This window comes from Drosophila virilis, chromosome 5 (assembly GCF_030788295.1).
Source record: "Drosophila virilis strain 15010-1051.87 chromosome 5, Dvir_AGI_RSII-ME, whole genome shotgun sequence".
Classification (NCBI taxonomy): Eukaryota; Metazoa; Arthropoda; class Insecta; order Diptera; family Drosophilidae; genus Drosophila; species Drosophila virilis.
The window spans coordinates 18,286,456-18,310,358 of record NC_091547.1 but is presented as its reverse complement, the minus strand read 5'-3'; the positions used below and the strand labels follow the sequence as shown (position 1 = coordinate 18,310,358).

Genomic DNA, 23,903 nt, shown 5'->3' with positions numbered 1-23,903 from the left:
GGGGGGCTTTGTGTGCGTACGTGAGTGAATGATCGAGTGTGTGTGTGTGTGTGTGTGTGTGTGTGTGTGTATGGGGGATTGGTCTGGTTAGCTTGATGGGCAGCTGGTCAGCTGAGGATTTGTACAGCTTGTGCTGCGCTCCCTCTGCTGCTGCCGGTGCCAGCTTCGCTGATGTTGGCTCGTTGCATGTCTTATTTATGAATGCTAAAGCGTTTGGTTGGGCTGGGAGCTGGACGTGGATTTTGGCATGTACTACACCTGATATGATAACCAACGTTCAACACGTACCGCCCGACCACTAAGCCAGGGCTAACACACACACACACACACACATGTCTGTGTTGGCATCTCCAATAGCCAAATGTCCAAACAGCTGCAATTTCTCCGAGCTAGCAAAGCAGCAGCAATGACAGCTGATGTACAGTCCTCAGCAGCAGTAAAATAGCTAAGGATTTTATTTTTATTTTTTCTCATAGCCTAAACTAAGCGGCCTTATAACGCATGGAAAGTCATTTCGTTGGGCAGCTGACCTTGATCTCTAAAAAGCAAGTGATTCTATGCACATTTTCACACATGTTTCCAGTTAAAATTTGCTGGATCTGATCTCTGAGCAATCTACTCCCATACAGACGGAGGATCTGGATCCACAATAGCTTTTTGGGCATCTTTCTTCAAAGAAATCATCAACCAGCAAATTTTCACGGTTGGGTCACAACTCTTATCAAAAAGTTCTTCGTGAGGAGGGAACTGTCCAGTATCTAAGTCGTTACCCCTATTAAGAGCTCCCCATTGAATTGGCAACCCTGATTAGCAGTGTTGTTTAACATATATTAACATATTTCAAATGAATTCACAAATATTTCCAAGTTATTATTTCGCTTAATCTCAGATTTATTTTAACCATTTTATCAGAAGTTTTATTTATGTTAAATTGCGCATTTATGTTGCAAAAAGTTTCTTTTTCTTTATAATCATATTACATAAATTTATAGAGTAAGCCAAACAAATAATAAAAAGCTTACATATGTAAATGTGTGTGTACAGTTAATCGGGAGGCAACCGACTGCGTTATACTCTTTTACAGTCGGAGGGTATTTTCTTCTGTGTTTTTTCTTTCTTTTTCAGTCAGTCTGACTGTCAAACAGTCAGTCAATCAATCTGTCCCACAGTCAATAGGTTAGTCAGTCATTATATCAGTCCGTCAATCACTCAATCAGTCAGTCAGACCACGCAGTTATACATATATTCAACAGTAACATACTTTCTATTGCTGAGAGAAATTGTGCGTAATTGGAGGTATTCCAGTATTTCGGAACGTTTTCAATTAGTGATCCAGTTGTTGACTGTTTGCTTTTGGTTGCATATACAACGTTGCATTCTGCCATGACCGCCATCCGCCCTTTCCCCCCTCGCCCTCCAAAACACACCACACTCCTCAACGACTAACCCACTCTGTGTCGAACAACTCATTTGCACCACAGTTGGTTTTCCAATTGGACTGGCTCTAACCCTAACTTCACTTCACTCTTGCCGCCGGCTTCACTCCGTTGCCAATTGCCACCCCCCCCCCCCCCCTACCCCTTCTCTACGCACAGTGGGCCGCCTGCCCGCAGTGCAGAAAACATTTTTCGCCTATGGAAACGTTGTCGCATATTAACGTAATTAGTTCATGCGCTCCATAGAACTCGACTAGCTGCAGCGAACTGAAGGGGCTGCCCGGGGGCGAACGGTTGGCGGATGTATATTGTAGCTGCAAGTTTGCATATGGAAAAGGGGTGAGGGAGGATTCATTCCAGCTCTTTGGGCCTGTGCCGCATAGCCAGACTGAGTTTCGGCTTGTGCTCGGCTGTTGTTTTTGCGGTATTTGGGAATTGCGGCCGGAATTATGATGTCCACAGCCAGCCGACGCTCAGCCCATTAAGCCAGCTGCATGAGGCGGGGCCGGGAAAGGCGAGTGTGCGTGCGTGTTGCACATATGAATATGGAGCCCAGAGCCAGGGCAGTTGGAAGCGTGTAGACTCGACCGTGTGTGTTAATTGAAACGTGATTGTGTTGAAGGCGGCGCTGCTGCAACTGGTTAAGAGTGGGTGTTGGGCCAACCATGCTGTTTCTGGGCCTGGATGCGTTTTGTTCTCATGCCTAGCTGCTTCTTTTTGACACTTGCAATTGTCGATTGTCGACGGGCAAATGTATGGCTTAGCTTTAAGTGGCCCGGAAAAAGAAATACAAAATAGTTGAGCCCTTAAACGTTGTGCGTAATATAATTTACTTTATGCTCGTGGGCTTTGGGGAATTCAATTTGCACGCACGCACAATTGAATTTGAATGCAAAATGGCTACGATATCGAATGCATTATTAATTTCCAGCTCAAACACACAGGCACATACACGCACACACACACACATCCAGACAAAGATGTCCTTGTAGTGTCCTTTTGGCTCACCCACACACATTGCCTGTAAACGGAAATATGGGTTTTTCACTTTGGCATAAACGACATTCGTATTGATATTGATGATGATTCCGGTCTTTAGAAAAGAGAATTTTAAATGCAATTTTAATGTGATTACGTTCGGGTCTTAAGGCAGCATTAGGCCCTTGTCGCCTGCAACCAGCCAAAGCACACGAGTGAGGCTTCCAGTATCTTATCTCGAAATTTTGCCGAAATTTTGCGAATTGTGGTCAGGCCTTAAGTCTAATAGACTTGAGAGCTAAGCCCTGTAACTAAACTGAACGTTTTTAAGTTCTCTGCCAAATTGTGGCTGCAAATTAAACTTAAAGTCTCAACAGAGAATTTACTTATCGCAGAACAACTCATTTTTAAGAACAAATGTCTTTAAAAATCAAACATAAATATTGAAGAAAATATCATTTATTTTTCAATTTAGTAAGTAAAAAAAACAATATTTGTCGAACTCACAAAATTTTCAATTTTTACACAGAAACATTAAAACATTAAAATTAAAAATATTCATTTATAAAATTAGGCAGATAAAAATATTAAAGAAATATATTCAAAGAACGTTTGCTTATAATACAAAATTGCCATTCAACTTATCAAGAAAATCAGGGAATAATAAATACTAATAATGAAAATCTATAGATTAAATATTAAAAAGTAAATATTATAGACCAGATAACACTGAAAAAATGCCAACATTATTTTAATAAAATTCAAGCAATTAATTTCAAGCTAATAGATTACAGTAATTAACAATTTATTCAATTAAATTGATAATCTTCTGATTGTTTAGAATACTTTAAATCTTGCTGTAAAACGAATCAAATGTTGTTTTGTTTTTGTTTCAGAACAGAATAGGAACTCCTTCAGCCAAATGTGTTTTCCTTATGATTGAATTAAATTTGAATAAACGTAATAAACAGCTTGGTTTATCAGCATATCGATAGATAACTTTATTACAGCATCGTACTTAAGATATCAATCAATTTGAGGACAATGTGGTGTTATGAGTCCATCCAGGCATGGGCCCTAAAACCATTTTCATACCATTTGTTTTTTGGGCACTTTCGGGCTTGACACGCCCGTCACAAAATTGAGGTTATGTCATTTGTTTAGTTTCCAGCCTCAATTATTTAGTGGCCCAAAAGGCAGGACCATAAACAATTTTCTGTGTGCCTGAGTGTGTGTGTGTGTGTGTGTGTGTGTGTGTGTGTGTGTGTGTGTGTTTGTGTGTGTCTGTGTCTGTGTGGATGTGTGTGTGTGTCTACTTATGGAACCTTGTGGTGTCTACGCAATTACATAAATTCGATGTGACAATTTCGATTTGTATTTTCTTTTATTTAAATTATGCCTTCGGGCGCTACGAGGCAGACAGATAGAAAGTAAGTGTGTGTGTATGTGTGTGTGTGTCAGCCAATTGTTATATAATATTTATTACACTCTCAGCTTAAACACACACACAGAGGAAGAGAGAGAGGGAGACAGATATTTAGTGACACAAACAGACGTCGTTGTGGTAATTAATTTCAATATGCTCGAAAATTTGCATGCATATTTATTTGAAATTTTGGCATAATTATATTTATGTGATGTGTGTCAGCTGCTGTGGCATATCCAGATTTTTGTGTGCTACGACTAATTGATGGACAATATGTGAAATCAAATGAAATCCGATGCGGCTACTGCTGATGTTTGCCAATTAAAGAGCTCAAGACAGAATGCCAGCCTTGATTGCTATGTATTTAGCTCGGCCAAAAGGGAGAGCCACAACAAAATCAATTGCCTGTCTTAGCCAAGCCAATGTTTGAGTATGCCACATATGTGTGTGTGTGTGTGTGTGTGTGTGTGTGTGTGTGACTAGGTGCAACATGCCTTGGTGGTGGAGGGCAGCTGTAGGGGCTGGCTCATGCAAAATTTAATTTTAATTTCAACTAAGCAAATGTTGCTAAAGTGAGAACAGGCAATTTCCTTGCCTTTCAAAAGTCACAAGCAAAAAGGATCAACCACGCCCACACTAACCGCCCCACTCGTTTCACTATATGTATGTGTATATCCTGTGCAACAACAAGAACAAGAGCGCACACATTTTAACCACTTGACTGCATTGTGGCTAAAATGGCAGCCAGAAGTCAAAGTCGCCGCCCGAAGTCAGTTCGCTCAGCTGTGCGTTCCGCCCCTCACTCCGCCCATACAGTTGGTTCGCCCGTCTGGCAACGCCAGTGTTTTTGCCAATTGACATGCAGACCTGCCTGGCAGCCGTAAATCGGCATAAATAATTCATTATTGCCGCCTCGTTGCGCATAAATCAAGTCAGCCAGGCCAAAGCCAGCAACACTGAGGTCATATAGAGAAGTTGCCTCAGCAGCAAACTTGAACTTTAGCCAGCACATAAAAGCCTTGACAGACTGACTGCCTAAGTAGAATAAATACAAAAACAAAAGTATACCACTAAGAAAAACTTGCAAAAAGTAATTGGAGATGCCGGGGATTGAACCCGGGGCCTCTCACATGCAAAGCGAGCGCTCTACCACTGAGCTACATCCCCATTGAATACTCGCCAGCACAAACTCTAATTTCAGCAAATGTGGTTAGTGAACATTAGTGAACATGCGCAATAAATAAAACTGGTAGCAGGGTTTCAAAATTTAAATGAAAAATATATATATATATTCAATGAAAACACATATGCAAACAAACTTTGTTATAATACTGCTAAATAAATTGGTAAATATTCCCCAGTTCTCTGATTATACCACATAAACCTTATCATTTGCCTTAATGCATTTCAACTTTTATGCCACCAAATTGTGGGCAATTTAATATAACATATTTACAATTACCAAATTACAATTACAAATGTGCAAACTATTGCCTTGCAGTGAATTGCTTGGTGTGTTAACGCGGCGCTCTTGTTGACATTTGGCTGAATCATTTCAACATGGGGATGTAGCTCAGTGGTAGAGCGCTCGCTTTGCATGTGAGAGGCCCCGGGTTCAATCCCCGGCATCTCCAAGTACATTTTTTGTTATTTTTCCCTTTTTTAAAATGCACAACCATTCAAAATACTTTTTCAGTAGACTCTCAGTTGGTGCTGTGCGCTGTGCTGGTTTAAAGCGCGATCGCATCGATTCATTTGATGCCATTGCTGCTCGCTCGCTTACATTATTGTTTTGCTTGTGAATTGCTCTTTTGAAACTGTGCACGATCGAGTTTCGAGTACAAAACATTCCGATTTGAGATCACAATCGATCGCATTTTGCTTCTTCATTCGTAAAATCGATAAAGTGATCCATGTGACCAACAGGTGCGCAGCAACTTAAAGCAAGCAAACGTTTCAGCAGCGTCTCTCCGTTTGCACCATTGTTGTTGTTGTTAATACTATACGCCCGCATGATCGTTTCAAAATACAAAATTGTAAAATGCACAACATGTATCGAAGAGAGACAGAAAGAGAGCAGCTGCCGCACACCAACAGCAAGTCAAAGCGAGACAAAGCGACGCAAAGAACCGCAGCCAACGAAGCAATACAATATGTGTGCCAACACTTGCATGTGTGCGCGCGTGAGTGCTTTGCATGTGTGCGTATGTCTGTGAGGGTTGACGTAGCTCTCTTATGTTTTTATACGTTTTTGTTGCTGCCCATTGAATTGAATGCGTCAGATCCGCTGGCTGCCGTCGCTGAGCGCCTGGCATTTTACTTAAATGATTGAACGATTTTTGCACGGTTTTTGAAATTAAAGTTCATTTCGGTTCCATTCTCGTTCCCTTTTCCAACACACCCAACAACAACACTGGGAAATAACCAAATTTCGATCTCTTATGACTAACAGCCATTGGTCGAATGCTTGAATGCTTGATTAGAGCAATGCTCATTAGCGATGTCTATTTTCGGCTATATATACGGATCGAGTAAGAGAACTAACTGAATTTTATATAATTTAATCAGCTTAAGCTGATTTGGTTCATTTGAAATGCGCCTGGCAGCGGATTTTATTTTCTTAAGCTGTTGCGCAACTTTTATCTGCCTTGGACCGCCTTTAACTCAGCCCCATTTCTTTGCTGCATATATAAATTTGAAAAGAATATGCTCAGGTATTTTGCTTAATCTCTAGCAACTCGCGCTCTTTCGCCTGCCACCCTTCGGGAGCGGGCAGCTGCATTTAATTTCGCGCTATTTCTTATAAATATGCATGCAAATAAAATGGCTGAGAAAAGGCTTTTTTTCTGCTGTCCCAGCAGGGCGGCAGGTGTGCCCAGTTGCATGCCCAAAAAGGTATCTCTCGCCGACCTTAATTAAATGTTAAGTGTAAACTTTAAATGCAATTGCAAATGCAATTTGTGCGCAAACTCTGAATGGAACTTTGCAGGTTTGTTAATTGTAAGCAATTTCATAAGTTAATTTGCACACACACACACACACACGAACACTCACACACGCTCACATGTGTGCGGCACAACAAATTCATGCTTAAATTTCATTATGCCATAAGCAAATATGCTGCCCAGCTGCCCCTGCCATTTCCCGTCTCCCGTCACCCGTCCTGGCCCTTGGTTATTTTGTTTGTTCTCCAACTTTTACGAAAACTAATTAAAACGATAAGAGCGCCGCTCGCTGAGATGTAGCCCAAGGAGTCCGCGTATCGTTGTGCCCGGGTACAGTCAGCTTTCGAGTACTTTTGAGTATTATTTGATCATTATCTATGCTGCATGACTAAATTTCGAATTGCAGCCTTTGGGATGGCTTCTCCTGTTGTTGCTGTTGTTGTTGGGGCATTTTAGTTGTAGGTGTATGCGGGCTGCACAGGCTGCTGCTTCAGTGGCCATGCGGAAATTAAATAAATTCCATGAGCTGCCGAGCTACCCCGATCAATCATGGCCATGGCACACGTCAGCAACCACTCAAAATGCCACCTGTCAACTGTCAACAGACAAAAGTACAGTTGCCAACAAAAGGTGCATATGTGTCACTGACCACCAAGAAGTCGCCCTGCGTTTAAGTTCAAAAAATATTGCAGTTAGTTGCAAGCAGCAAAAAAATGCAATACGCATTTTCGATCAAGCAGTGAGGTGCATGTTGCATTGTCAAATATTTCCATAAGATAATAAATTTATAATAATTTCCAAGCGATAAATAATATTAAAGTTACATTTATCAATTTTTATAAAATTAACAATCTTTTCTTTAACATGACTTTGTTATATAATTCAAATCGGAAACTAAATATTAAAAATGTATAAAAAACCTGCAAAATAATTGATCCTCGTTGCACTTTCTTTGAGTGCATCATTTTTGAAAACACCCAAAAGTATATTAAGAAAATATATTACAGATATCAAAATTAAAAACTTATATTTTTCCAATACAACTGGCTTATTCGTTTTTTATCTTTTAATATTTTCTCGTTAGTTAAGAAAATAGAAATATAACAAGATGTTACCAGGAGCATTTTCAGAAATCGAATAATACACATTTGTCGCCTGTTATTCGTTTACATCCACGTGTAATTGAATGGGCTTTGTTTTCTGGAATCGCATCGGATTGGTCAAAAAAAGTTGTCCGCATATGCATCAAGCCAGCTCCCCAACATGCATTCATCCTTGGTAAATCCTTCAAACAAATTGATACGCCATGCAGTAGATGCAGTCGGTTGGAAACAACGGTGGCTACTGCTGATAAGCGAGTCTCAATTGTGCGCAGACAATGGCATTAACGCTTGAGAGCGAAAGCCAATGCACGAGTTATCAATTTAACTGAGCGAAATCTTAAATACAATACGTATGTACATATGTACATATGTTCCCTTATGTGGCGCGCCTAAAATTATGCTGCATGTGTATGTGTAGATCTGTTCAGTAGAAACAGCTGTTTACAGTTCTCGCTCTCCCACTCCCTCTCACAATAACTTTCGCTCCTCGGCTGGGCTCTCATTTCAAGTTTTCAGCTAGAGGTGAGCGTTACTGTGATTTGTGAGTAGCTCATGCAAATAATATTAAGTTTCAAATTTATGTTTCTTATTTATCAATGTTTTTATTAGCAAACCTAAAGCTTCTCTTAAGAACTCTCTTTGTCTCTTACTATGTTTTAGTAGCAAGTGCTTTACTTTTTTCCCATCACAGTTAAACACTATACGATATACACTCACGCAGCGCTCACATTTCCATCTCTAGCGAGCTTTGAGCTCACCTGTGGCTTTTAGTGACTGGCCCTCTTGAAGTAGCGCCGCTGGCCTGGTCACAATCAGTAACAATTCGCCCGCGAAAACGGTTAAAACGTTGAAGCGCGAGAATTTCGATAGCGCCACGCGAGAAAAACTCGAAGAAGTGGAAGCAAAAAGGCAACAACAATACAAACAACAGCTAAAAATTATTTTACGTGCGCATGCGCCTCACACTTTATCTTCGTAATTCGCCGTCACCGACTGTCTCTCCGTTTTTTGTCTCTCGCGCACTTCCCACTTATCTTTGTTGTTGATTGATTTCGACTCCAAACATCAGTTCGCTTGTACGTACGTGTATATTGGCATGTGTGTATGTGTGTGCATGCGAAATACGTAAAGAAAACAGAAACAAAATCAAATAAAATTGAATACAATTTAAAGAGCAGTAGAAATAAGTGCATAGAAACAACGGCAATAACAAGGGCATTAATACTTTTGCCAACAAAAAAACCAGCGACCAATACAAAACAAACACACCAACAGTAACACACACAGACGCACACACACACACACACACACATATACATATTAACGGATTGTTTATTAAAGCGGTAAGTTGAGGAGCTGTCAAACGCAGAATTTGCATGCAAAACTGCATGGAAGTGAAAAAGTTTATGTAATGCCTGTGCATGTCAAACTGTGTGGCGGCGATGTCGCTCGGCCTTGGCACAGTTTAAAGTCCTGGGCAAGCAAATTATAAGCCTTAATTGAATATAAACAAATATATATCTTAAATTATTTTTAATTGATGCTCTAGAAAAAGGAGACTTAAAAAATCGGCTAAATGCCGTATAAATAAATTATATGCAATTAGTAATATTTGTGCGCACAAACAAAAAAACTTAATTACATGCAACTAAATGCAATAAATTGGGTAAAACGCCATGAAAATGCAATTTTCAATAGCAACAAAAACATAAATTAAAGTTTATATATATTAATTATGTGCTTTCTGCTGCTGTTGTTGTTGTTGTTGTTGTTGTTGTTGGCCATAATATGGGCGGGCACACGCAATGCGGCTCAAAGTTTAGCGAGCAATCAACCTTAAAAGCCGCACGCTAAATAAACGAAATGTGTAATAAACAAAACATTTTTAAGCAAAGCAAAATGTGTTGGCCTGTTAACAGTTAACTGCTTTTAATGGCCATAGCAAACGGCAGCAACAACTTGCATAATATGTAATTGTTTTGATTTATTTTTGTGACGGCTCCTTATGCCGCCGCTAGCTGCTAGTGTTGTGTTGGCACGTTCATGCACACGCCGCTGCCCAACACTGCCCAACACTGCCCATGTGCCTTCACTTCCCCCCCTGGCTGCACACATTCACACCCATTGCATAAGGCCATTTGCAGCGCGTATATTTTTCAAATGCGACATGCATGCGATTTTTTATATATTTTTTCTGCTTTTAGCTTGTTTTTTTTTTTTTTTTAACTCTATTCGCTTTTAACTTGCTTGGGGGTTTTTTTATCATGGCGCAGGCGTGCCTGTGATTCCCCCCACCCCCTCACACACACCATTGCGATCTTGGCTGGAATTTCAGCTATGCCTCAGAGCAGGTTTCGTCAACGCTTTTTATTAATTCACCGGTTCGGTTCACCTGATTTCTTGAGTGTGTGCATTTTTGTCGCGTGTATTTCTGGTTTTCAAGCTCTTCTCACTCTTATTCCACGCATTTTCTTGGCTTGTAAACGCTATCAGGCTGCGTTCTGCTGCGCTCCAAATCTATGCTAATTCAATTTATGATCTTGGCTTTGGCTATATGGCTATATGCGATCAAGTTTAGCATTTAACACTCTACGGCTATGGACTACCTCTTTTTGGCACATTCCTGCGTCAGCTTTGCCATGTGCTAATAAGAAAGATCGTCAAAGATGAAGCCAGTTCTTGAAATTCCGGAAAGCTGCATCTGGATCGCAATCAAAATGATCTTCAAACTGATAAATCTGCCCGATTGAGCAAATATTTCATATTTGTAGCATTCTTGTAGTATGAGGCAAATGTTTGCTTATCACGATCCACGCTTCTTTTCATTACCAAATAACCTGGCTAATGGCTATGGTTGTTAGCCTTACTTTAATCAGTGTTCAAAGTACTTGATCTAAATGTTCTAAGTTTCCGGGTAGGGCCAGAGCCCAAATATTTCGAGAGCTGATATTATGTGTCCCTATCTTGAACTTGAAGAACTTTATGCTTTTATGTGGTATAATCAAGAATTTAATAATATTGTTATAAATATTTTAAACGAAATGCTGTATAATTGAAATATTGGCTTTACATCGATTGAAGAAGTTAAACATTTCCTTCGAGTCCTTGGGTCTTTAAATATAATTCTGATACTTGTTTTAGGTCTTGCATATTAGAAAATAGTAAGAAGAATATGTATACACGAAATTTATAGTATAGTTCCTACACTCTCTAGTGACTACAGTTATCGATAGAATACGTATCTGTAGAATATGCATATTTATCTTTTAACTGCACATTGAGAAAACGTGTCTTGATTTATAGTCTAAATACTAATTAGTTTTCATGCCAGTCGCAAGTGTTTTCGAATGATCTTCGAGTGAAGTACGAAGATTTAAATATATATAAATTTGCCAATTTTTACAATTATAACTGTAGATGCCAAGACCCATAAAATTCCCATATTTATTCTGTACAATTTTGCATTGCATGTAATTCATTTTGAGTGGCATGCGAAAATCTGAACAATCGCATGAAAGCGCGAAACAATATGCGGCTCTAGGCATAACTCCCACATTAAATGGATGCCGGGTCTATAAATATTACAGCCACATTCAATTTCCACAAAAGTTTGTTAATTTTTTGTTTTTGTCTCTCTGCTGCATTGTTAGCAACTTTCTAGAAGTATCTTTTCCTCACTTAGCTTTAGTTCGTAATTTATCTATACAAATGTTTACGGTTATTAGCAATTAATTTTTCAAATTCTCAAGACCTTGAGACGGCGTTACTTCTGAGTAAAAAAAAAAACCGTATGGGAAACTATTTTATAAATAGACTTAAAGCTAAGCTCGACTGATCAATGATACTTAGAAATTTGTACGTCTCGCCTATGATAAACGCCTTTTGATGCGGGGAACTTTCGAATTTTGGTTATTTTGTTGTGCGTCTGAAATATGCATAAATTATGCAAAATATCTATTTAATTAAATGGCTGGACCATTTCGTCGGCTATAACGCCCCAAAACAAACGAAAACGAAAGCGCTGAACAGAAAAAAAAATAAAATATATATGTTTTTTATGGATGACACTAAAAAAAAACAAAATAAGAGACGAGGCAAAAGCCAAACGCGATCCCAACAAGCTGCGTTTTAAAGACAGCCAAAGAGGAGACGAGAAACGTCTAAAAAGAGCAGAGCCAAAGAGCCAAACAAGTACAAAAGGCAATACACACACACACACACACACACACTTGGGCACAACAAAAAAACTCAACAATTCCAAGCCAAAACTGGTTCCAGAATCAATTTTTATTTTCTCAAGCTCAACCAAAACACACATATATATATAAAAAAGAATCCCTCGGCAAGCTGAATGCACGAAAAATATTTTGAGGCAGCTTCAAAATGAATTTGGTTAACCAACCTCTCAGAACAGGCCAAACCCAACCGAAGCCAGCCAAACCAGCAGGCTGTCAGGCAGGCAGGCAGCCAGTTTGTGGCGTCCAAGCTGCAGATACAGATACGACGAGTATCTCATACTCATGCCTACAGCAGCCGCAGCTTCTAAGCGACGTCTCTCTTTCTCTGGACGCGCGGGCAGACGAGATCTTTTTACTTTTTTTTTTTTTTTGTATTATTACTTATTTGGTTGTTGTTGTTTTTGGTGCTGCTTTGCCAGTTGTTATTGTAGTATGTGCTAAAAGTATCTGCACACTCGCCATCTCGTCAGTTTGGCATGCGGCATATGTATCCGACAGATACGCGCCTGGCACTAAATGTTTGCGCCAAGTTTTTGACCGCAACAACGCGACTTACATAAATTGTTATTGTACATTTGTCTATCTACTGCTTTGTATCTATTGGTGTTATTTTTTTAGCCTAGTTCTTGTGTTGCCACAATATATTGTTGGTTCTGTTTTTTTTTTTATTTTTCATTATTTGCTCAAGTTTGTGAACTTGATCGACTATGAAAAACGCCCAATACTCAGCCATTGGCTAAGCTAATGATTTGGGCTTATGCTAAAGATAAATTATTTGCTGGCATTTTTGTTCAAATTATTATTGCAGGATTTTCGTGCTAAATACAGTTGTCTCATGGATTATCCTTACTTACTTAATTTGAACTTGTTGAAGATATATAATTCCCTTAATGTATCTGCAACAAGGTCAAACCAAATAAGCCAAGAAAATTGAAAGGCAGAATTAAAGACAGATTAGTATAAATTATGTATCAAGTCATTTCATTCAGTTTCCCCAGTTCAGTCCGTACTATCTTGAACTCCTTGAATAAAAAACCAAAGCTGGAATTAACTATTTACTACCATGTTAAGCTTGAAACCGCAAAGTAAGCTTTCGTTCATTAAACCTTTGACCCGCATTTTCCATTCAAGAGCGGTGAAATTTCTGAAAAATGAACTGAATTTTAACAAAGATCTTTGAAAATGAGTCTGAGGCCGATTCGATGGCAAACAAAGTTTCAGCAAAAGTTATTCGCGATTTTTCCACATTCCTCACTTCGCTCAATTTTCAAGCGGAATTCTTTTGAATCATCATCATATCGATACAATATTATGCACAGAGCCCCACATACCTTAGTTTAGGATAGATCGGCTGCATATAAGACAAATTTTCAGAATTCCTTGACATTATTTCTTTTTAAAATTTAAGTTTAAAATAACACAAAAACATCTGACCTTCATTTGCATTACTTGTCTGGTAATTTGATTAAATTTATTCAACTTTGCGCATACGTTAAGTTTATTTTTAGCATTTAAAGGCAGCTCAATAAAATGGTGATCAAAATTCAAGAATATTTACATAGTTTCTTACTTATAGATTGTAAGTTTAATTTACGCTCAGATTTGCTTCAAATGCGCTTTGCCAATGATCTCATCCGCAAGACCCACACTCGAGTTCGCTGACTTGAGAAATCTTTTTATTATAACTAATTACGCATCAAATATTAATTTTTTTTCGCTCAACTTATATTTATTTGCTTCAGTACGCTCCGCACTTTTGTTTACCATTAATTAATAAGTATCTGGCGAAAAAAAAAGCAAAAATATTTACGCTCGTTGTTTGTCATTGCCGCAGTTGGATTAACGTGCTAAATGCTAATGGCGTTATCCGGCTTTATTTGTTTTTTTTTTTTTTATGTTTGTCTGATCCGCAGATGATCTTGGGTCTATTGCGAGTCGCTTGCAAATGATGCGCTGCAGGTGGCTGCCTCAGATGCTGGTGGGGCAGACGGGTCACAGTCGCATTGTTTGCGTTTGTCATTGAATATCAAGCGTGCGATCGGCGAGGGGCGGTCCAAAGTAATTTAAAGTAAGCTAGTTCGACTGTAAAATACCCTTTACAAACCAGAAAATCTGGAAAAATAACTGGACATTGTGGCATAAATTTAAGTTCCACAAATGCCAGTTGTACGCAAAGTTGTAAAAGAATAAGTAAATAGTTAATTGTTGATTGAGTAACATTTCGCATATGGAAATGGGTCTGCTACTTAGCAGAACATTCTCAAATATTATCCTGGATGGCAACTAGTTAAAAGACATGTTCATTCAAAACGAAAGCTTTGCCCGAACAAATGGTATATTATACTGAACAAACAATAAATAATTGAATGAACCCAAGATACGCACATTTTTTTTCTATTCAACTCCTATGCAGATGTTTTCAAGCATCTAAACAGAATACCAACTTGTGCTACAGGGCATTTAAACATATTCATAACCAGTTTTGCATAGTTTCCCATGGCTATAAGTAAAAAAAAAAAACATGCTAACAATTCTCAGTGCCCGCAGCGACAACAACAACCGCCAGTCACTCTGGCAGAAACAAGATGATGGCGACAATCTCTGAGATGCGAAAGAGCCTCGATTGGGTCTCTTCATTGGGCGCATCTTGCGAGCTGCTAATGAGTTTTTCTTTTTTTTTTTGGTCGCCCCGGGCGCAATGTGTGAAGATCTTTGTAAGTGATTCATGAGTGAGTGCGAGTGCCACTGCGTGTAATTGCACTTTCCACACAAACTAAAAAAAAAAAAAACACTAAATAAATAAATAAATAAATGTGAAAAGTAATCCAAGCAGGTGCTAAACGCCAGCTCAGCTAAAAAGCTCTATTCATTTTACTTGACGTCATTGTTCAACTTAAAAAAAAATTAATTGTTTTACGTCCAAAAAAACACAAATCTGAGCTGGTTGCTTGTGCTTCAATGAAAATCAGCATAGCGATAAGATAATTTATAGCTCAACCACTGAAAATTAAAGACCTGAATTCTTGTCTAAAATCAATAAATAAAAACAATTCACTCTTTTTTCACCTAAGTCAAACGCCAACAAAATTAAAATGTGTTTTAAATTGTTGCGATAAGAATACCAAAAACAAAAGAGACATAAATAATTACTTGGGTTAAGTTATCTCTTAAAAGTAGAACTGTCGTGTTTATCATCCTGACACGGACATTCACGTTTAAATACGACACATTTTTAGTGTATCACTGGTATTTTGTCTTAAAATAGTATCTACAGTTTGAGTTTTTGATTTTCCACTCATGTTCCGCTCGTAGGAAAATTCCACACTCCCACAAATGTGAGTTGTCTATTTTGCAACAAGAGTTGTAACAAATCTTAGCAAATTATTTGTTTTAATGCAGATCGAATCAAAAGTTAATGCAGTTTTCCATTTTCCGCACGTGCAAGTGGATTATTTCGTCTTAGTGTTGAGTAACGGAAAAAAAGAAATTTTCTGTAAGTTTGTCTCGTGTCACACACCCATCTCCAACTGGAAGTTTGTCAGTTTAACAATGCAATTAATGTGTTTTATGCACTCACATATCATCTTTGTGTAAGTGAAAGTTCTGGTCGCTTGGATTTCACCTATGAGCATTACTTTTATAGCGCTCACATATGAAAATCTCAACAAAGCACTCGAATACAGCGCAATGTCGTAAGCATTTGTTTAATTTATTACGTGGTCTTGCTTTTTTATTGTTTTTGTTTTTTAAGTCTGATAACCGACGTTCTTATGCTTTGTTTTTTTTTTTTTCATTTGTTTTTGTAAATAGTCATGGTCATAAGCCTTAAAATAGCTCGTGAGGCATCATTTTAAAAAAATGTGAAGGGCTTATATAATATAATATTATCCATCAATGAAGTTTGCTCTCTTGACTGTGCAGCTGAGTTAATTGCAATATTTCGAAAGGCTGAAATCATATTTTGCTTTCAAAATTATTATTGAACAGTCTTTTTTCTTTCAGCTGTTGTCGGTTAGCAAAGGATTTGTGGCAGAAATGTGGCTGCTTTGCAGCAGACAAATAAATAATGTAGCTCATACATAATGGAGTTTAGGGTTTCTCAAAACAATATTATTAATGGCAAGCAGATTAGTTAAGTAATATCTATAAATAAATATAAACATTAATCACGAATACCTTAAATCTATGCAGTTGCCTAATATATAAATATAATTATATTAAGCTGGGCATCTCGAGGTCAATGCTTGTTAATTCTTATATAAATAATGAGCAACAAGCAACTACGTGTAAATACAAAACCTGAGCAACCTGCGGTAAAGCTTCTTCAATAATCTTTCGGTTCTGGCAAGTTAGCTTTTGACTCTAGGCAAGGCTTTGGTTCCCATCTTAAAGTTTTAACTTGTTGAGAATTGCAAGCGGCAAGCAAAGAAATTGGTTCAGCAAATATAGTGTAATATAACAAATATAGTGTAATATAATAAATAATAACAGTAATAATATTAATAAATATAATAACAAGAAATAGATAAATAACATTTCGTTTTCCTATCTTTATACTTATCAAGTATTTAATAGTTATAATACACTTGTAGAGGCTATACCCATTTTTAATGGGTTCAGGGTATAACAAATTTGGTTTCAAGATTCGTTTTTTTTGTTTTTGTATTACGAAAACGGGGGCTAATCAACGATGAAGTGTTGCCAATTAAATTTATAGGGTTGCCATAATTGCCATAAAGATAAGAAGGGCATTATAATTAATCCGCTTGGTACGTTTACCAGCTAAAGAATTATAAGAAAGCCCAGCTAAAGAATTAAAATATTATTTTATCTGAGCTGAATCTTCCGACTTCTGCTCTGCCACCCTGCAATTCCATTCATGTCTAATCGGTTACAATCATGAATGACTCATTCCCATGTTAGCAAATGTCTGTCAAAGTTCTCACATCTTTGGATTTCATAATAGCAACACGTCTAATCTTAACACAAATAGCCTCTCCGAGTTTGAAGTATGTCAACTGAAATCGCCAAGAGCATATTCAAGTACAATATGTATTTAAATTATTTCTCATATGAGAGAATAGTTGCTGGAAATTGTGCAAAGCCCGCTTATCTAAAAAATTCCAGAGTGCTTGGCGGGGTATGCGGCATTTCCTTTTCGGGTTTTGTTTTTCGCTTATCAGCTTCAATTTGCATGTTGCTTTCGAGAACGTGCTAATATTTGATTTGGAACAGTCCGAGACACTGGCAACTTAATTAAATTTTGCGCTGCAAAATTTTTTCTAAAACAAACGAAAATAATTAAAATATGATTTACCTGTGGTATATATGTACAAACTGTATGTTCCGCGGGCATTTCACGTAAAACAAATTTCCGTTTAATTGCGCGTTTGGCTTTTCCTGCTGGAAGAAGAAAGAACCTGTAACAATATTGCAATTGAAAGTTCTCGACTACGCAATGCGCTGTTCACACTTAAATTAAACAGGTGATTGAATTGAAGTTTAGTGACTCTTAAACTGTGACTAGAAGTGACTGCGACTCAAAATGTGAACTATTTTCAAGCCCTGAAGCTATTTAAAATGGGTAAAACATGCGAATGCAAATGTATTTAACAAGCAGGCGAAGTCCCTCTGTCCCTCAAGTCCCTCTGTCTCTCCGTCTATAGCTTCGAGAATGGTATATACAGATTAAGTATCTTCAATTTTATATCTGATAGAAACATGTTCAGGGTATATCGAAGTCGGGCATGCCGACTAGAGCATTCTTATTTGTTTAACAGTTTTGAATAAGCACTTTGCCCAAAATTGAATATATTCTTATTCCACGCTGAGAACAGGGCATAAATATTGCTAACAATAGTTTTTAACGGCAACAAAGTATTTTTTTAGCGCGTTTGTCATGTGCGCAAAATGCTGAGAAACGGAGACGGATATAGAATCGGACATCGGGCCGGACTGACAGGCAGACAGACAGACAGGCTGTGCTACCTGTGCTGCTGCCTAACGGCTAATTTGTTTTAATGATGAGAAACCGCTTAAATAAACAAACAACAACAAGCACAATGGAGGCTGTTGTCGCGTAGCCGTTCATGCGGGTCTCTGCGCTGCTTTCAGGGGGGGCCCAAACCGGGGCATATTTCTCCATTGTGACTGATAAAACTAATGTGTGTGAGTGTCATGTGTGTGTGTGTGTGTGTGAGTACTTCATGCTTCATTGCGAATTCAATTAAAGTTTGCACACAGCTCCTCAATCGAGTGGGGCCCACGAGCGGGGCATGTTTGACAGACGCGGGGGCACACAGCATGAATGTAAACCTCAAAAACTTGAGCTCTGTCCGAAAAAAAAAAAAAAAAACGTTGAGTTCTGCTCATAAATTAATAAATTATATGAATATAACATTCATAATAAAAAGCTTTGACAGCCTTTTGTCTATATAACAATGAAACTATTATCTGCCCATTTTAGTGCAATTTTTGCCATTTGTTTACAAGCTGATTTTCATGTCAGCATTTTACTTGTTGTTAATACTATTTTATTTCTAACCATTTTATTGAAATTAAATTAGTAACGACTTCTTTACCTAAAATACCTTGAAATAAATAGAAAGTAAATTAACAACTTTTGAAGTTTGGCAACAATGGATTAGCAAATTAACGGTATTAAAGAATATCTTTACATATACTTCATATTGGTCCTAAATTATTTCCAATATTTCATTTAGAAGGCTGAGAAATTTGGCAACATTGGCCAAAGGTTTAATTTTATCAATTGTAGATACTTAAAAGACAACTTTCCACCTGTTCTATTTATAGATTTTCAAGAACTATTGAAGTTTGGCAACAATGGAATGAAAATTTAAGGCTTCTTTACCCCACTTTTATTAATATAAATAAATAATTGTATCACCAACTGCCTCACTTCGATTATGCATTTTAAATGCATTAACAACTGTTTAAATATTATTATTGTTTTTCTACTTGTCTAATGCAATGCGGCAACAAGGCATTGCTAGTAAAATTGAATTTTGTAATAGCCGTAGAACAGATATGGCCAAGTTTTAACATCTTTTTGTATGCACATGCACAAATGTGACCCTGAGACTTTATTAGCTTAGGCAATTGAATTGTGGCTTTCCATATTAATAACCGCAATACTTCAAAGCCTTTTAAAATTCCAACGACCCTGAACTTACCTCGTGCACGGACAGGTACGCGTAAATGTCATGCCGTGAAATAAGAAAACAATTCTCGAGCATTTCAAATGATACGCAGGTATTTTTTGTGCGGCACTTCCTTTACATTTATGTGCGCATGTTCGAGTCGAAATTATTTATAAACATATTTATACATTATCATTTATTTTGTCCGCTGAATCATCTCTGGGAAGCAGCTGTCTGTAAGATTTATGGCCGGCCAGGTAAGACTCGTAATTGAAGCCCTGCGAATTAATCGGTTCTGTTGAATGAAGCCCCTCCCCTCCGTTGATCAACTTTCAAGATGCGCTCAATAGACGACCTTGACTGCCAGATCAGACAATACCAATTCAAAACTCCCCCCTCTAGTTTCTATCGTAAGCGCTTTTTAATGAATCAAAGTAAACAATGAGGCGCAAAAAGCGAAAATATATCTGAAAACAAGCAACGAAAAATACAAAATCAAAAAAATAATAATAATAGCAATTGTGCATAGCACATTTTTGGCGCTTTGGTACATACATGTTTGTAGGTTTTTAGTACTTTGTTGTTTTAGGAAGCGGAACTGACAATTCGAAAAAACGTCACAAACCGCCAAAAAAAAAAAATAATAATTCCAAATACTTAATTGATAGGCGGAGAGCAAAGGAAGCAAATTTATGTTCACACATAAGTCTAATAACTAAATTTAATTTTATCAACTAAATGTAACCTTACAAATATTTAAAAAAAAGTGGTTATAATAAATAGGTCATATATAAATAAGATGGGTTTTATGACATTCCAGCAAAAGATACTCTGCAAAATAATCAAGTCTGCGCTATTAGAAAACGTGGCTCTCACATCTGCTCTCGCAAGCCGAAGCAGAACTATGTCATGTTATTTTATTGCTTCCAAATGTGGGAGCTACAACAGAACTTTATAAATGGTTACCTGTACTTTTGGCAAGTGGAAAATGCGCACATAAGCTTTATAATCCATCAAAAAGTTGTTGTACAAGCTATTTAGTTGCATTGTCGCAATTCATGGCATTAGCTGTACTTATGTCAGACGCCTGGAAATGCCAAAAACAAAAATCACGTAGCCTGACGCAACGCCCACGATAAGAGACTACATATTCAGGTATTCTGACCCATGAGCACATGCCAGTGGAATTTCTATTCGGGCTGCCTTTAGGCACGGCCATACAAATATTTAATAAACATAAATGAACAGTATTTAGCAGATACATAAAACTTGGGCTCTGACATTAGCGCGGGTATTGGCCAATTGAAAATAAAGCTGGCTTAAAACACGTACACACAATGTGCTGGAAATGTGGGTCAAAGTGTTGTCATGCTGCCGTCAGGCAAAGGGCAGGCGATAAGCCAATTGCTGATAACAATCCAAGAATGAAAGGCTAAGCTTATCAATTTATCTGATATCAATACACAGTCCGTGTCATCAAGAAAATATGCTCAACCACTTTACCCGCTGCTGGTTTGTTGATCCATCAAATTGTGTATGGACTTTCTTATCACATGCACGACTTTCAGGAAGCCGCCAAAGATCTTTGCGTCGTTTCAATTAGAGCAAAACTGAAGGTGAATCGTGCGCTCGTTAACACACAAATATACAAAATGCTCATTACAAAAATCTTCCAAGTTATCAGCAAATGAACAGCGAAAAAATAATGAAACCAGCTGAAAACAAATAAAAGCGGCTCTGGTCGGGAGTGTCCCACTAAGGGATACCCTGCGCTAGCTATAAAAAGGTATACTTGATTTTCTGACCCATTAAAACTATTTAAAAAAAAGGTTTTCGATTTCGACTCTTATGGTCTGCTTTGAAGCTGGGAAAGTTATCGAGCGTGGTTAGATGAAGTCGGAGATGCTTCCTTCCGCCTGTTACATACATTTGCACAAATACATTATACCCCTTTCAGCTGTTTTCATTGGGTCCAGGGTATAAAAAACCAATTTCAAAGAGGCCATATCTACATTTCAGTGGAGCTGGTTGGAATAATTATAATAAGAAGTTCTTTCTTCACAAATTAACCGATTGTACGAATTCGACTTGAGATTTGAGAAAAGAGAAATTAAAATATCCTTGAAACTTTTTGTAGAAAATATTCTAAACGGGAAAATGTCAATACACAGTTTATATAACTTTGAAGCAAGCCTTCCATTTCTGGTATTATCCTTTTCGTGTAGTTTTCCCTATTTCAAGACTATCTTAAGTCTAACCTTTAACGATTTTTATGGGTTTGTTCGACTCTCTTTAATTCAAACCAATCTTCGCAAATAATTTGTGTGCCAATTGAATTCAAAGTGTGATTCTTCTTTACTTGCAGCCATGTCCACATCTACCACGCCTAAAACGCCTACGCCGCCCACGCTGCCGCCGGGCGTGACCAAAACATGCCACATAGTCAAGCGACCCGATTTCGATGGCTACGGCTTCAATCTGCACTCGGAGAAGGTAAAGCCGGGTCAGTTTATTGGCAAGGTGGACGCCAACTCGCCGGCTGAGGCAGCCGGCTTGAAGGAGGGCGATCGCATACTGGAGGTCAACGGTGTTTCCATTGGCAGTGAGACACACAAACAGGTGGTGGCCCGCATCAAGGCCATTGCCAACGAGGTGCGTTTGCTGCTGATCGATGTGGATGGCAAGGCCATTGAGATGCCGTCAAAGTCGCCAGCATCGCCCGTGACCAATGGCAACGGCTGCAGCAGCAGTCCGCCCAGCTATGAGGGCACCAAGCAGGAGATACCCGGCGCCAGCGCCAACATCAGCAGCATCAGCGTGACCAGCACGAAGCGCATCTCGAATGCGAGCAGCATTCAAAGTGGCAGCACAATGAATGCCAGCGACATGGATGTGGTGGACAGGGGCATGCCCGTGGCGCCAGCGACAGTGCCACTTGCAGCGCCAATCTCAGCTCAAAATGGCAACAAATCGCCGAGCAGCAACAACAATAACATTAACAGCAGCAGCCACAACAACAACAACAACAATAACAACAACAGCAGCAACAAAATGATGAGCACACCGCCGCCGCCATCGTCCGCCGTGGCCAGCTTGAATAACAATGGCAGCGTCTACAGCAGCAACAGCAGCGCTGCCAATGGCAACAGCAGCGTTCTTGGCAATGGCAGTGCCACGCCCACAGTGCCAGCGCCCAATGGGGGCATGAATCGGGCGGGCAGCTTGAATTTGCCGCTAACCGTTGCCGAAATGCGTGCCAAATTGGCATCGAAGAAGAAGTACGATCCGAAGAACGAGAGCGTTGATCTAAAAAAGAAATTTGAAATTATACAAAAACTCTGAGATCCCACTCCGCACAGCCCAAGGCCCATCCCCCCGTATCATGCACAACATTCTTAAAAACGTACTTGTTATTATGTGACACGAAGCGCACAAAGGAGACGATAAACTATTATATAATGGCTGGCAGATCCATATTATATATACATTTACATATATATAGACATATTTTGTCCAAACACGGAGTTTTTGCGATATGTTTTCTTTAGCTACGGCAGGCATAAATACTTTATAATACTTAATAAACTACCTAATTAATTAGTACGCAAGAGTCACTTATGAATTAAGCAAGTTTTAAATTAATTATTCTAGCCTAAGCTAAAGCCCTCCCACACCCGCCCTCTCCCTCATCCTGCAACTAGACAAAATTTGAACCCAGAAAATAGCGTATCGAAACGTATTGAAACCCAAAAAAAACTGTTTGAACTTGTGTCTAGTTAAAAAAAAGAAAAGACAATCCCCACGAAAACATTTCATAAGAAAAGGAAATGTGTTGAAAATCAAACATTTCTTTTTTTGCACATTTTTGTTTTTTGATAATTATACTATATACTAAGTTTTTGCTTTGCATTTGCGGCTAGTTCACTGAAATCTTTCGTTAAATTTTTACCATACCTATATATATATATATATATATACATTTGTACATGGTATATACATATATGTCTGTATTTAGTTTACTTATGTGCTTTTTACCGTAAATAAAGCAAAACAATGGAAAACAAAAGACCTCGTTTTTTCTGTGACATGTGTTTTCTGTTTCATCAATTGAAATAAAATTAGTTAATAGCTTAAAAATAAAAAATAATTTCCGCTGAAGTTCGAATACACTTTCGGAGCTTAGAATTTTTATGCTTGAGTATGATAAGTGTATCTAATAGAAGAATTTGGCAAAGTTACAGTTTAAACAGGACAATATTTATAATATATGCTTCAATCTTTAATATTTTATCAAAACTGCGCTGAGAGTCTGGAATAGTCAAGCGAATAACCTGATGCTCGATCTGTTTTATCAATCCCAGGGCTTTAAGGATCTATATAACCCTAGATGCCCCTGTTTATTGTGGGTATGTGGATATTAGTAGTTAAAGACAGATATGAATCAAATGCTTTTGTTAACTTATCGCAGGTAAGGTTGCAGTAGAGGAAGGACTAATCGCTTCCTCTCAATGCGCTATTGGGGTCCTTGCAGGATCCAAACAGCTTCTTAAAGACTTCAATATCCGTTGAAAATAACAAGCAATATCAAGGCTATCAACGAATACAACATAAATTGTT

At 38.2% G+C, this 23,903-nt stretch overlaps 1 protein-coding gene and 2 non-coding genes across 4 annotated transcripts; 2 read left to right on the top strand and 1 right to left on the bottom strand.

The window, feature by feature from the left end:
• Positions 1 to 4,935: 4,935 nt before the first annotated feature.
• TRNAA-UGC (transfer RNA alanine (anticodon UGC)) lies at positions 4,936 to 5,007 on the bottom strand. Its single transcript has one exon. It is a non-coding gene; the product is annotated as a tRNA-Ala (tRNA).
• Positions 5,008 to 5,402: 395 nt separating this feature from the next.
• Positions 5,403 to 5,474, top strand: TRNAA-UGC (transfer RNA alanine (anticodon UGC)). The gene has a single exon. It is a non-coding gene; the product is annotated as a tRNA-Ala (tRNA).
• A 3,216-nt stretch (positions 5,475 to 8,690) lies between these two features.
• On the top strand, positions 8,691 to 23,077 carry LOC6626100 (Na(+)/H(+) exchange regulatory cofactor NHE-RF1). Of its 2 annotated transcripts, none has more exons than XM_070210358.1 (2): positions 8,691 to 8,964; positions 21,652 to 23,077. In XM_070210358.1, exon 2 carries the CDS (start codon positions 21,654 to 21,656, stop codon positions 22,626 to 22,628), a length of 975 nt encoding a protein of 324 aa, XP_070066459.1. In that variant the 5' UTR covers positions 8,691 to 8,964; positions 21,652 to 21,653; the 3' UTR covers positions 22,629 to 23,077. The 2 variants fall into 2 exon arrangements, with proteins under 2 accessions (XP_070066459.1, XP_015029791.1); XM_015174305.3 differs by having other exon boundaries at positions 8,692 to 9,231.
• The last annotated feature ends 826 nt before the right edge of the window (positions 23,078 to 23,903 follow it).

What these genes read in the sequence shown, in the direction of transcription:
- LOC6626100 (XM_070210358.1), top strand. Translation starts at nt 21,654, where the DNA reads ATGTCCACATCTACCACGCCTAAAACGCCTACGCCGCCCACGCTGCCG.